Source organism: Brassica rapa, chromosome A09 (genome assembly GCF_000309985.2).
Source record: "Brassica rapa cultivar Chiifu-401-42 chromosome A09, CAAS_Brap_v3.01, whole genome shotgun sequence".
In the NCBI taxonomy this organism is placed as follows: domain Eukaryota; kingdom Viridiplantae; phylum Streptophyta; class Magnoliopsida; order Brassicales; family Brassicaceae; genus Brassica; species Brassica rapa.
Window position 1 is genome coordinate 34,938,303 of NC_024803.2, and position 13,850 is coordinate 34,952,152.

General features: G+C 37.8%; 4 protein-coding genes across 5 annotated transcripts; 2 read left to right on the forward strand and 2 right to left on the reverse strand.

Moving 5' to 3' along the window:
- Positions 1-1,088: 1,088 nt before the first annotated feature.
- Positions 1,089-2,884, reverse strand: LOC103841400 (FBD-associated F-box protein At4g10400). Of its 2 annotated transcripts, none has more exons than XM_033281253.1 (3): positions 2,775-2,817; positions 1,828-2,667; positions 1,089-1,755 (listed from the first exon to the last, which is right to left on the reverse strand). In XM_033281253.1, exons 2-3 carry the CDS (start codon positions 2,659-2,661, stop codon positions 1,267-1,269), a joined length of 1,323 nt encoding a protein of 440 aa, XP_033137144.1. In that variant the 5' UTR covers positions 2,662-2,667; positions 2,775-2,817; the 3' UTR covers positions 1,089-1,266. The 2 variants fall into 2 exon arrangements, with proteins under 2 accessions (XP_033137144.1, XP_033137145.1); XM_033281254.1 differs by having other exon boundaries at positions 1,267-1,533; positions 1,615-1,755; positions 1,828-2,884.
- A 363-nt stretch (positions 2,885-3,247) lies between these two features.
- On the forward strand, positions 3,248-6,928 carry LOC103841403 (probable pectate lyase 13). The gene is made up of 4 exons (XM_009117940.3): positions 3,248-3,683; positions 3,756-4,653; positions 5,388-5,596; positions 6,594-6,928. The coding sequence occupies exons 1-4, from the start codon at positions 3,544-3,546 to the stop codon at positions 6,868-6,870; spliced, it is 1,524 nt and encodes a 507-aa protein (XP_009116188.1). The 5' UTR covers positions 3,248-3,543; the 3' UTR covers positions 6,871-6,928.
- On the reverse strand, positions 6,816-11,275 carry LOC103841405 (serine/threonine protein phosphatase 2A 57 kDa regulatory subunit B' epsilon isoform). Its single transcript, XM_009117941.3, has 2 exons — positions 8,295-11,275; positions 6,816-8,142 (listed from the first exon to the last, which is right to left on the reverse strand). The coding sequence occupies exons 1-2, from the start codon at positions 9,465-9,467 to the stop codon at positions 7,837-7,839; spliced, it is 1,479 nt and encodes a 492-aa protein (XP_009116189.1). The 5' UTR covers positions 9,468-11,275; the 3' UTR covers positions 6,816-7,836.
- Positions 11,276-11,507: 232 nt separating this feature from the next.
- Positions 11,508-13,450, forward strand: LOC103841406 (probable cysteine protease RD19D). The gene is made up of 4 exons (XM_009117942.3): positions 11,508-12,043; positions 12,454-12,573; positions 12,687-12,930; positions 13,017-13,450. Exons 1-4 carry the CDS (start codon positions 11,588-11,590, stop codon positions 13,289-13,291), a joined length of 1,095 nt encoding a protein of 364 aa, XP_009116190.1. The 5' UTR covers positions 11,508-11,587; the 3' UTR covers positions 13,292-13,450.
- The last annotated feature ends 400 nt before the right edge of the window (positions 13,451-13,850 follow it).

A 13,850-nucleotide genomic window follows, 5' to 3' on the forward strand; every position in this document is an offset into this window, starting at 1 on the left:
TTGTTTTGATAGAAATTTTTTAGTAGAAACATTTAACTTCCTTCAAATCAAAGAGACGACAATCTTTAGATGAGAAAAACCAAGCAGCATGTTTAGTTTAATGATTAGGTCAACTATATGTTAAAAGATAAAATTACCATTAATGAATTTGATTGTAATTCTATAGGAAAAGTCAGAGTCAATTCAAATTTGTATTTTTGTTTTAATAGTTTAGATAACAGATTAATATAATCAATATTTAATAAAGTCAAAGTTCTCATAGAGCTTTTCCTCTCCAGTTTTAATACAACAGCCATGGTATTTTCTATGGTGGCTGTATAGTGTTTTTCTTGCTCGCATTTTGTTGTCGGTTACCTAGGGTTCTTAAGGATTGTCCTGCTGGGCTGCTTCAACGTTTGTCGGTGGAGCTCTCTCACCGTGTGTGTCACCTGATTCCGAGGAGTTGTTATGCTCCTCCTGCTATTCATCTTTACAGTTCGAAGCTCCGAACTGTAGCTTCTATGCTCTGTTTTAGCTTTATCCTCCGAGATCTCCTCTGTGTCGCATGGCTGGGTGCATTTTTTACCGCTTGCACTTTACCCGAGCTTTTCTAGTTGTTCACCACCAGCATCGACATCTCTTTTTGTATTTAAGTTCTTTCGCGTCTTGGATTTTAGATTACATTGGTCGGAGTATTCTTCTTGTAGTGTTCTGAGACAAGTTTGCTAGCCTCGGTTGAAGCTTCTTGGAATCACCATCGGGTGCATCTTAGTCAAACCGTGTCCGATTTGCTAATTTCTACATTTTGTAAGTATGTCCGGCATATTTAGAAGCTCTTTGCTTCCTAAAGTTTACATATTGTGGCACTTAATTCTATTTATTAGCTCTAAATTTTGTCTTTTGTTGACAATTTTGATTACCTTGGTACTTTAAGGCTTTCTTGTGTCAGACCGACAGTATCTAGTAATATTGTACTTTACATGTTAGCAAAAAAGTACTACAAAGTCTATACCATTGATACGTACACCAATCACTCATGCATTGAGTCAGGTGAATGGTTTTACTCACCATATAAAGGCATAAACTATACACCTTATTTACTCGTAAACTAATAAATACGATCATATAACTTACCTCCAAACAACAACATAATTCGTTTTTTTCAGTGGATAACATATAAAACAGATAGTTTGGAAAACAAGTTTTCAGAGTTGAAGACGAACCATAAGAGAGTACAAGCAAAGACAAGGAATAAAAGGAGGAAGACCAATTTTAAAGATCAAATACTCAATCAAACATGAGTTCGCATGTTGTTGAAGCTCTAGAAGAACGTGCCAACTCCTTTATCATATCAAGTTCTGTAAAATCCGATTCAGTTAACGTGATTGTTGCTGTCTTTAAGTGAAGAGCATGTTTCAGAATGTAAACCACAATATCTCTCTCCTGTGGTTCTCCTGTGTACTCCAACCAGTTGAGACTTTGTAGACTTGACAACAAACATTCAGGAACAGTACTCGGTTGGTTCCAGTCGTCCATATCTCGAGGCACATGACCCTGATATATCAAACACAAAAATTTGAGCGAGACTAGTTGTGCATCAGACAGTAAAAAAAGAGAGTTAACAAACAAACTTACATCCGTTAAGGAAATGTCTAGTCTCTTTAGCTTAGAAGAAGCGTTGAGCAGCCGGACAAGTTGATTCGAGAAAAGCAGTGTGCATAGACATACCTCCAGATGTTCAAGCTGGTTGAAGACAAAACCTTCATCAAGCATATCCTGCACACAGTATTAAAATTACTGACAAAATGATTACATAAAATGAGTTGATAAAATGGAAAAACAATTTACCTGTGAACATATTGCAAGACGCTTGACGGATGTGATTGATCTAATAACACTATTGATAACAGGGAGGTCAACATCTACATATGCCTCGACGAGGAAAGGCATATTCCCAATTAAAGAGTAGTGATCATGCCAACTATCATCCCTAAGTTTGAAATACTTTAAAGAAGGAGTTTCTATCATAAACCCATCTATCTCATGACGATAGGGTATAAAGAGTGACAAACTCTGCAACGATGGAACAACAATAGACAACTTTCCCGTATCGTCATAATCATGTAAATCCACCATTAGATCTTCAAGAATAGGGCAATTTGATAGAAGCCGTTGAAGAGTTTCGCCATTGAAGAACATTACCTTTTGAAGTCTCAGAGTTTTCAAAGAGGGAAGAGAAACCATCCGAGGAACGTCCAAGATGATATCACCAGCCAGTTTCAAGATCACGAGAGATTTGCAGGTAAACAAGTTACTCGGCAACATATCTAGCTCAGCCGAATCAGACTCATATACTATCTTCAGCTCACGTAGGCAGTGAGAAACAGCTGTTAAAACCCACATATGGATATTCTCAGGTTTGAAACATGAACACCCTACTCTAAGGCGGAAGCTTTCTATAACCGGAGCTCTATGTAATGGCAGATTTCTGACAAGAAAACACCTTAGCTTCTCGCATTCAGACTCTGAACAATCTATACGACCGTAATCAAGTTTAGGTAACCACATCCAAAGATATTCCCACCTTTTCGACAAGATGCTTGTGGATACAGCAACTTTTGTCGGAACAAACAACAATATTTTAACAAGCAGTTCATCAGACAACCCACTGATTCTGTCCATTGTCAACTTTTGATAGAAAGACAAAAAAAAAAAGAGAAGAAAAACATCACTAACCAAACTAGTTAGTAACTGACAAGCGAAACCAAAGAGCCAAAAGAGGAATGCGACAAAACCTTGGAAAGTCTGTATTGTTAGACGATGTGTGTTGCTCGAGCATCGGATGAAAGGATTAAATTTTCAAAAGTTATTGAGCATCGGATGAATACAAAGCTTCGCCCACGCCACAGTCTACACTCTGCACCAATCAACTCGGTTAGTGAGTTGCATTAAATTATCTAAATCTTTCGTGGGCCTAATTATGGGCCGACGGTTCTGTCTCATTTTTCGTTTTATAGCGTTACAAATATACAATTTACCGATGTTCTTAAACAAATTAAAATGTGGGGTTGACAATGAATTAATGAATCAACCCGCTCTCGACGATTTGATGGTGAAATGAGATACTATCTGGTTCATCAACTGTGATTATAGGCCCAATTATCAATTTTGACATAAGGCCCAATAATAAACAACCTTGCTTACCAATATCAGACAGTCTTCTACTCTAATTAATAACTCAACGCCAAAACAATAGAGAACAGCAAATCCAAAAGCTTAAGAAGAAAACCAATTAAGGGGCCTTGTTTCCAGCTAAGGGTAGAAGCAGAGCAGAGAGAGAGAGAGAACACAGCTTCTTCTTCTTCTTTCTTCTTCAAAGCTTCTCTCCCATGTGGATCCCAAAACCTTCTCTTCTCCCATTCCCTCACATTTCTAAACCAACATTCTCCCTCTGACATTCACTCACTACCTACAACTTCCACACCAATGCTCTCCTTCCTTCCACCAAACTAGCAAAAAAAAAAAAGAAACTCCAACCTCACCGCCAAAACAAAGTCATTAACGATGCTGCTTCCTCACTTCTCCACCACCATTTTCCTCCTCTGCCTCTTCTTCTTCTTCACACTCCTCCAAGCCACTAATCTCACTCTCACTCTCCCTCACCAACATCCTTCCCCTGACTCCGTCGCTCTCCACGTCTTAAGGTAAAACAAATCTCCACATTTCTCCTTAAAAAAACAAAGTCTCATACTTTCTTCTTACCTCCACTCTCACAGTTCAATCAATGCATCCCTCTCCCGGAGACAACTCTCCTCCTCCTCCTCCTCCACTTGCCGCACCGGCAACCCAATCGACGACTGCTGGCGCTGCACCTCCTCCGACTGGTCCTCCAACCGCCAACGCCTCGCCGACTGCTCCATCGGCTTCGGCCGCGGCACCCTCGGCGGCAAAAACGGCAAGATCTACGTCGTCACAGACTCCTCCGACAACAACCCATCAAACCCAACCCCCGGAACTCTCCGCTACGCCGTCATCCAAGAAGAGCCCCTCTGGATCGTCTTCTCCTCCAACATGCTCATCCGCCTCAGACACGAACTCATCATCAACAGCTACAAAACCATCGACGGCCGCGGCTCCGCCGTCCACATCACCGGCAACGGCTGCCTCACCGTCCAGTACGTGCAACACGTCATCATCCACAACGTCCACATCTACGACTGCAAACCCTCCGGAGGCGCCGTCGTCGCCGCGACGCCGACGAAGTCCGGGAGGCGAGGCAGATCGGACGGCGACGGGATCTCCATCTTCGGAGCTCAGAAGATCTGGATCGACCACTGCTCCATGAGCCATTGCACCGACGGGCTTATCGATGCCGTGATGGGGTCCACGGCGATCACGATATCGAATAACTACTTTGCGCATCATGACGAGGTGATGCTGTTGGGTCATGACGATAGTTATGGTCCGGACACGGGGATGCAGGTGACGATTGCGTTTAATCATTTCGGACAGGGGCTTGTTCAGAGGATGCCGAGGTGTCGGAGAGGGTATATACACGTGGTGAATAATGATTTTACTTCGTGGAAGATGTATGCGATTGGTGGAAGTGGTAATCCTACGATTAATAGTCAGGGGAATCGTTACATTGCTCCTTCTGATCCTAGCGCCAAAGAGGTAATCTTTATAAAGAATTTTATTTTGATTTTGATGTTTTTGAATTACCCATATTGAAAAATCATTCCTTTTTTTTTGGTTATTTTGTGTAGATTTTGCTTAATTGTTTCAGAATATTATAGGGTTTTTTAGTTAGTTTTGTGTGAAAGATTTAGGCTTTATTCCAAAACCAAGATCCTAGAGCCAAAGAGGTAAAATTTATAAACTTTTTTTTTTCATTTTGATCTTGACAAGTTTTTGAATTACCCATATCGAAAAATCATTCCTTTTTGGTTGTTTTGAGTATATTTTCCCTTAATTGTTTCAGAACATTTTAGGGTTTTAGTTAGTATCGTGGAAAGATTTAGACTTTTTGAGCGACGAGTTAACTTTTTTGTCGATGTTGAGTGTCCTCTTGTGAATCCAGCTCATGTTTCACGTAGACAGTTGTTAATCTTTTGGTAGGAGGTAAAAATATCTGGAAATATCGTACACTACAATGTTTAAGTTTGTATGTAATGAAAAGTATACACATAGTAAAAGAATCTTATTTTTATAAGATTTAGGTCTAGGAGAAGTGTGGGACAGTGATGGGGATGTATAGTGCATGACAGCCATGTGGGCTGCTTGATGCTGCTTCTCACTGTCCACACACTTTTTTCATCTTATTCATTACTCTTTTTAGCACCACGCTCTACGCTGGCGCGTGAATTGTATATAGATTGCTGATTGTGAGAATTTTTTGGTTGGAGCAGGTGACCAAAAGGGTGGATTCGAAGGACGATGGAGAGTGGTCGAACTGGAATTGGAGAACGGAAGGAGATCTGATGGAGAACGGAGCTTTCTTTGTGGCGTCTGGTGGGGGAGTGAGCGCATTGTACTCTAAAGCTTCGAGTGTGGAGCCTAAAGCTTCGGCTCTTGTAGACCAGCTCACTCGAAATGCTGGCGTTTTTGGCGGTCCCAGGTACCCTTCCTCACTTTTTCTCCGTTACTTTTTATGTACATAACATTTTTTAAGTTGATGCATGATTTAATGTTAGTATATAATTAGATTAGCTATGAAGCGTGATTAACGCATGAGTTGCTAACGTTGTCAAGTCAATGAACCAAGAACCGTATTTTTTACTATTTTTGTTGTTGGTGTTTGTGTGTTTAGTTAGTTCCTTCTTTTGGAGTCTAGTAACGTATATGATTAATAATCCTGGTTCAATATAGTTTTGTACGTCAAAGTTAATGTGATATTTTGGGAAAGAAGTTAGTCAAAGTTAATAAGACTAGGCAAGAACGGGTCATTTCTCTTCTGAGATTCTAAACTAGTACATTTTAATGTTCGATTATTCCTCAAATAGTGAGACTAAATATAGTCAGTTGAACTATGGGTAATTATGTTAACAACTTAACCAACTCATAGGTTTCGGTAAAAAGTAGTTTCATTTGAGAATATTATACAGGCGTTAGAATTTGGCAGTATTCCAGAATTCAAGTAGATGCACGTGATCGTCAGCGTAGAGAACCGACCAACTTGACTAGTGTCTGGATTGAACCCCACTTGCCATTTTTCTGTAATTTAATTATTTTAGACTATACTCTTTCAAGTTTTTGTTTGTCCATTTAGGAATATGGGCGGTCGAAATGTCTGTCATATTTAGATTTTAATTAAGATATTTATTATATGATCCATCTACTACATTTTTGATACATCACATGTTAACTACTTGTCCCCTACTCCTAGTCAGTTTGAAATACGAAAAAGCCAATAATTTTTTGGGAGTTAATGATGCAATTATGATTGAGAAAATGTAGTTAGGAGAGATGGGACCCCTACGTAGAAAAGTATGATTCCTTTTTTAATCGCATTCATGTATCCATTTGACTTTGGTTCAGTATGTTTTGGATTTAGCATGATACGGTCGATTTTATTACGCATAACTTCTAATGATATTATTTTTCGGGGGAAGCAGGGATGATCAAGGTCAGAGTGGCGATTCTTATTCTGGTTATGGAGGTGGTGGTGGTGGTGGTGGTAGTGGTGGCGGCGGAGGTGGCAGCAGCGGCAGCGATGGAGGAACTAGTGCTATTGGCGGTACTACGAGAGGAAGTAGCACCAGCAGCAGCGATGACAGCAATTTCTTCGGGATGATCTTCGGAAGCAATGCACCGCCTCGACCACGTTTAACATTATTGTTTTGTTTGATAATGATTTGTGTAATGTCATTATCAAGTCTATTATTGTTGTAGTCCGCAAGGATAACTAATAGGATTTGGACCCTTCAATTGATTGGTTGTTGGCTTGGTTGGTGTACAGTTCCTCTCCATTTTTTTTTTTGGTTCACAACATTACAAAACCGAAACTAAATTGATATATGATGGCAACGTCAAAGACGAACTTTGTCTCATCAAATCAAAGGCAGTGGTTTCATCAAGTTGTAGCATCTTCATCTTTCTGTAACTCCACTATCTTATACGCTTTTCATTTTTTCCCACAATTAAAAGGTGTTTTGTAATAAGCTGTAAAGCATTGTTAGGTTCTTGTCAATTTAAATTGTGATTATGGCTTAAATCTCTTAAAAACTTAATGCAATATCGACTAAACTAAACGGTGGTAGTTTAGTGATAAAGGTTGATATGAGACATTATAGACAAAGTTGGTTGGTTAGATGAAGATATAACTTTTTTTTTTTTTTTGCTAAATTGTAAATGTCATTAAGTAAATAATGATGGTTTGATTACAAATTTAAGCCTGTAATCCAGTTTGCTCAAGAGCCAAACCGATGCTTAGAGCCGCAAAAAAGTTTAAAAAGAACTCTAAGCATCACAAGTTCAATGCTTGTCAATGCTTGTCAAACAAAGCCAAGCAATGAAGATATAACCATACTTGAGGTTTTGTTAAAAACTCGGAACCGAACTAGTCGTTGGTACTATACACTACTCCACGGTTATAAGAAAATAGACCATAATATAGTCTATACTTGTACACACTTAATTGCTACCAAGTTATGTGGAAGCTGCAATTAACAGCACTAAACTTAACGTCTGTGACATGATCTGGTTGGAGACATCTGAATTCATATTCCCGGTCGCCACTTACAGGAGATCCAAAGAAATGAAAAAGAACAAAACAAATAAATTATTATAATTTCTAGAAAACATTACTTTTGCAAAAGAAAGAAGATAAAGCTAAAAAGCCATCATCAAAATATGCTTTTAGTTTGCAACTAGGGAAGCAGCTTCCTCAAGTCTCTTCCATGTCATCTCTCTTTGTTCCAACAACTCCCAAGTCTTAGCTTCATTCTCCTGATACTGTTTCTCACACTCTTCAAAGAGGTCATTGTCCATCTCCATAAACATTCTTCTAACATTCTCAGAGAGACCATGCACCGCCTGGTTCCAATGTCCTTTCATGTTCTTCTCCAATGCTTCAAATATTATAGAAAAAATCACATCCTTATTCTCAGCAATCAGGCCTACGATATGTTCATTGTTCCACAAGAAAAGAGCCCTCTCTGCCACCTGCAAACCTCACATCTGCTCTATAAACATTTCTTTAAAAACTTTAATAATTTTTTTAAATATAATTTGTGGGGGCAAAGTCAATGCTTCATTTGGTTGTGACCAGATCCGGCCCTGATAACATATCACTATCAAAAGACAGACATACGAACCTGGAAGTGTGCGCTATTAAGACATTTCCCAATCTGTGTAAACAAAGGAACAACACAATGCTGAAACTCTGAAGGCTCAGTAACATCCAAAACCTCTTCAAGCTCACCCAAGAACAGAACCTCCTTATTACAATTCGTAAGCGGCCAGTACTTCAACAACCCACGTATCACAGTATCAGCCAGCTTATAATCTTTCTCCACAAACTGCACCACACAATACGACAACTGCTGGTGGTAAACAGATATGCTTTTAGACTTGTGTAACGGCAAAATGGCTTTCACAAGATACAACCTATGTTCCTCTCTCATTGGTACTGTAAACCCATTGATCACACTCCCAAGAATCTCCAACAACTCTCCTATCCCAATACACCTCTCAGTCTCATACAAGAACTTGTAGAAGATGTTGTAAACTGAGCATCTTATAAACGGTCGGTGAAATATAAACTTCCCGTAGATTCTGTGAAGAACTGTTTTCAAATATTCTCTCTCTCTAGGATCCTCAGAGTCGAACAGATCGAGTAGTCTCGACACAAACGTGTGGCTGATGAATTTTTTAGCAGTTTTGGGCTCTATTTCAGAAGAGACTACGTAACGCAAGAGAAGCTCGTAAACAAGCTGCAGATGAGGCCACCAGGGCTCGAGATAAGGCTCCTCCTCTTCGGGATCGTTCCCTTCAGGAGGAGCTCCTGTGTTCTCGTAATGGGCAGGTGGGAGAGATCTGAAGATGTTGGCGGAGACCATACGTATGAGCTCGCTCTGCATGGTCTCGTTGACTTTACCTGAGGAGGAGTGGAGAAAATCGACGAGTTCGAGGAGTGTCTGTCTTTTGATCTCTTTCTCACGTGGCATGATCAACGTGTCGGAGAAATCGCATTGGCAAGAACACATGTGAGCCTTCTTCATGAAGAGGAGGGGACGATCTGATGAGGACACGTCTTTTAGTAATGGGAGGACTTCTAGGGTTGGTGTTGATGTGAACATTGGGTGGTTTGGTGTCTGGGAAGGTGATGGAGCTGGTGTTTGGGATTCGCCATTTGGTAATGGAGATGCGGTGGTGGGCGTGGTGCGGCTGCTGCGGACGACGTTGGTGTTGGTGGGGTTGTTGTCTTGGTTGTGTTGATCTGATTTGTTGAATTTTTTCTGGCTTAGTTTCTTGATTTTATTGAACATCTTTGGATTATTTGATTAAAGAAAATGTAATCTTTTGATATTCTTCTTGTCAGATGGACTGATCATAACCCTAGAGAAGAGAAAAGAAGAAGATGAAATTTGATTGTTTCTGTTCTTTCTTTTCTTTTTCACCAAGAACTAAAGGAGGAGATCAAATTTGGGGAGATGTATTTTTAACCATTGTTCAATAGGATAATAAATTAATAATTATTGATATTAATTTCGGTAAATCATGTGTGTTTTTACCTGTTTTTTCTTCTTTTAAAAATATTTTTCTATTAGCATGCCAGACTCTTTTATAATCTTAAGATTTTATATTTAATATTTGTTGTGACTCTGGTAAATTATTAGTGACGTTATATGATTGTTTTATCACTAGAACTCCGAAAATATATTGAAACAACTATTTAAAAGGCAGAAAAGTAAAATTAAATCCCAAATACATTTAGCTGGCATAGTAAAATTCAGAATTATTACATATTTGCTAAATATTATTTTTGCCAACAATAGTTCAATATAAATTGTGATTTCAGTGATTTTATATTTGTCAAATTTGAAATTATTTTCTCAAACATCAAAATAATACTTCTTCTGTTTTATAATATAGGTAGTTCTAGCTAACACAAAGATTAAAAAAATTATTAGTTAAAAAATATATTATTTAATATATATTAGATATAAATTAAATAATCATAAATAAGTCTATTTAATTTAATTAGTCTATTAAATGTAAAAATTATTTAGAAACATGAAAGTTATTTACATTTTGAAGCAAATTTTTTGTCTTTCTAAAACTACCTAAGATATGAACCAGAGGGAATACAAAATAGAATCCATTTTTAGAATAAGAGAAAATACTCTTTCTTTCTTTTTTTTGTCAACAGAAAAAATACTCTTTCAAATGTGCAACTCTATTTGTTTGCGGAATTTTAGAACCATTTTCCAATTTTTTTTAAACTAATAATAAATACGATTTCAATTATATAATTAGTCAAACAAATAATTTCCTGTGATGTGATCAAACACTTATATGAGTTGAACTATGAGGTTTAATTGAGTTTCACAGATCTATAATCCTGAAAAGAGTACACTTATACTGCAGCATTCTCATTTCATACTGTATTTTATAGTAATCGATACTAGTACCCCATTTCAATTTTCAATGTTTCATGTTCCCCAAGCTCCTAAACTTCGGATTCAACAAAATTATTAAGGTGCTATAATAAATTATATATATGGTTCCCTGATGTTTACAAAATTCTACATAAACAGTGTTTTTGATAAGTTCAAAGGTTTAAAATCTGATTGAATTCTGCGAATAACACAAATTCACACTTTTCATTTGAATAAACAAAGCTAGTAAATGTTAATTCAACAGAAGCCATCAGTATGCAAAGTTATTATCATAAATATCATTGTTTTTATAGCAAATATCGTTCTTTGTTATCTTGTACGACAGTTAAGAATCAGGTTTTCAACTATATTCTTCAGATATTTTTGGATAAATTTTTAATATTTTTGATATCTATTTAATAAACAATAGTAAAAGATATACCGTACAAATTGAGTCTACCGATAGAAACCTTAGACAATCTCTAATCTAAATCTATTTTTTCTTCTACAATTTTCATTAAAACAGAATAATTTTATTATTGAGTAAATTTTACTCCAATAATCTCTATTATAAAGAAGAAAAATAGAAATATTTCACTTTTTACTATATATTTAAAATAAAAAAATGAAAAAAATGAAATTTTTCTATTTTCTACTCTATAATAAAATAATAATAGTTTATTTTATAATAGAGTTACTTTTTATTTTAGTGAGAATTATAGAAAAAAAAATAGGTTTGAATTAGAAATACCCTTAACGCATGTCGGTACCAAAATCTCAAAGATGGTCAAGAACAAAAGAGAGCAACGTGTCATGCAAATTCATTGTGTAACAACATGCAAACACCCACGTGTCCCCTATTTGCATGTAACTCCTACACTTTCGCTACCTCAAATTCTTATAGTCATCCGTCTCCTTTTGTATACACACAAAGCCATCTTAATTGGCTCTATTTAAGGGGTTACTCAAGGAGGACTCATAACAAGACCCATCGATATACAGCGATCATGGTGGCTAAAACCTTAGCACTGGTTCTAACATGCACGGCCATCTTCTGTCACGTGGCGGTTTCCTTAGAGGACCTCACCATCCGCCAAGTCACAGAAGATCGGCTTCCTAATCTCCTCGGGACACACACGGAGAGAAAATTCCGGGTTTTCATGTCGGACTACGGCAAAAGCTACTCCACGAGGGAGGAGTACATCCACCGCCTCGGGATATTTGCTAAAAACGTTCTTAAGGCAGCGGAGCACCAGATGATGGACCCCACCGCCGTCCACGGAGTCACGCAGTTCTCTGACCTCACTGAAGAGGAGTTCAAAAGGATGTATACTGGAGTAGTTGATGTTGACAGAGGCCATGGTGGTGTAGTTGGAGCAGAGGCACCCCAGCTGGATATTAAGGGATTACCCAAAGATTTTGACTGGAGGGAGAAAGGTGCAGTTACTGAGGTCAAGGATCAAGTATGTTCTATTATTCTGCCTATATGATTTGCCTGTATGCCTAGAACTACTTATTTTGATTGCAGCCGATTCCTTTTTATTATTTCTTCTAACATAAGTATATAGTTTAGTCATTAGCTCTCGTCGTCATAAAGAACTATCTAAATTTATGATTCTGATTTCTGAATGTCATATCAAGTTTATAGATGTATCAAAAACATCCGTTAGATTTATACTACATATGATGATAATAAAAAAAGCCTCTGGTATAGAGAAACAGAATGAGTATATGCTTAGGAATAGATCCTTGATCCTTCATAGCAAGTTGATAATTTCATACAGAATAAAAACTTTATTTGTGATTGTCTATGCATGTGTTATATATATACATAATATCAAATTTATGAGGATATTTAACTACGGATTTGAAGGGTGCATGTGGATCGTGCTGGGCTTTTAGCACAACAGGAGCAGTTGAAGGAGCCAATTTTGTCTCCACCGGGAAGCTCGTCAGTCTTAGCGAACAACAACTTGTGGATTGTGATAAAGCGGTCTGTGTTAATTAAATTATTTTTAGAGCATACCTAATTATATATGTAATGTATAATATGTCTTGATACTCATTTGTTGAACTCTGAAAATTTCTTGGTATATGTGAGTGTAGTGCGATCCAAAGGACAAGAAAGCATGTGACAACGGATGTGGTGGAGGACTGATGACAAATGCATACGAGTATTTGGAGAAGGCAGGAGGCTTAGAAGAAGAAAAATCATATCCTTACACCGGCAAGCGAGGCCATTGCAAGTTCGATCCAAAGAAGGTTGCAGTAAAAGTACTGAACTTCACGAATATACCATTGGACGAGGACCAAATCACAGCACGTTTAGTACAACACGGTCCTTTATCAGGTGATTTAGCTTAACATGTATGTTAAAAACAGTACTTTTTGTGTGAACCGAGCAAACACTTAATGATTGTTTTCTGTTGGACACAGTGGGAATAAATGCGGTGTTCATGCAGACATACATAGGAGGAGTGTCGTGTCCGCTAATATGCAGCAAGAAAAGGTTAAACCACGGGGTACTTCTTGTTGGATACGGGTCGAAAGGATTTTCAATCTTGCGACTTAGTAATAAACCGTATTGGATCATCAAGAACTCGTGGGGAAAGAAGTGGGGAGACAATGGATACTACAAGCTGTGTCGTGGACATGATATGTGTGGGATTAACTCGATGGCTTCTGCAGTGCTTACCCAAGTTTCGTCATAGATGGGTCTTGTCTTTTTCTAAAGGAAGTTCCTCTTGCTCTTTAGTAGTATTTCAGTTTTTATGGTTGAAGTTGGAGTTCTGAAAACTAGGAGTCATACTAAAGTTTTATTTCCTGTGGTAAACAGTGGGGTGAATGGTCATTACTAAAGTTCTTGAAAATGTTCCTTGCTAAAAATCACCACCTAATCCGTAGCTGGGTGAGATGATCTTGAAAATGTTTCTTGCTAGCTAATCACCTCCTAATCCTAAACGGAGTGAGATGCAAACATCCAACGGCTTTATGTAACTAAATTGCACAAAAGTAAAAACAGAAGGTACAAATCCAACCCGGCCCAAACTATATAGTGCTTCAAAACAAGTCCAAACTACATAACCAACCCAAGTGGAATTAAAACACGAATTGCAAGATTGAATCGGATAATGAACAAGTAGTTAGTCTCTTGATCTGGCCTAAGTTATTTTCTCAATTCAGAGAGCATGCCTAGTATCAAACCTAAATTCCTTTACTCTTAACGTCTATCATTTAATATATATCGTAATCACCTTCGGCCTTTCTACA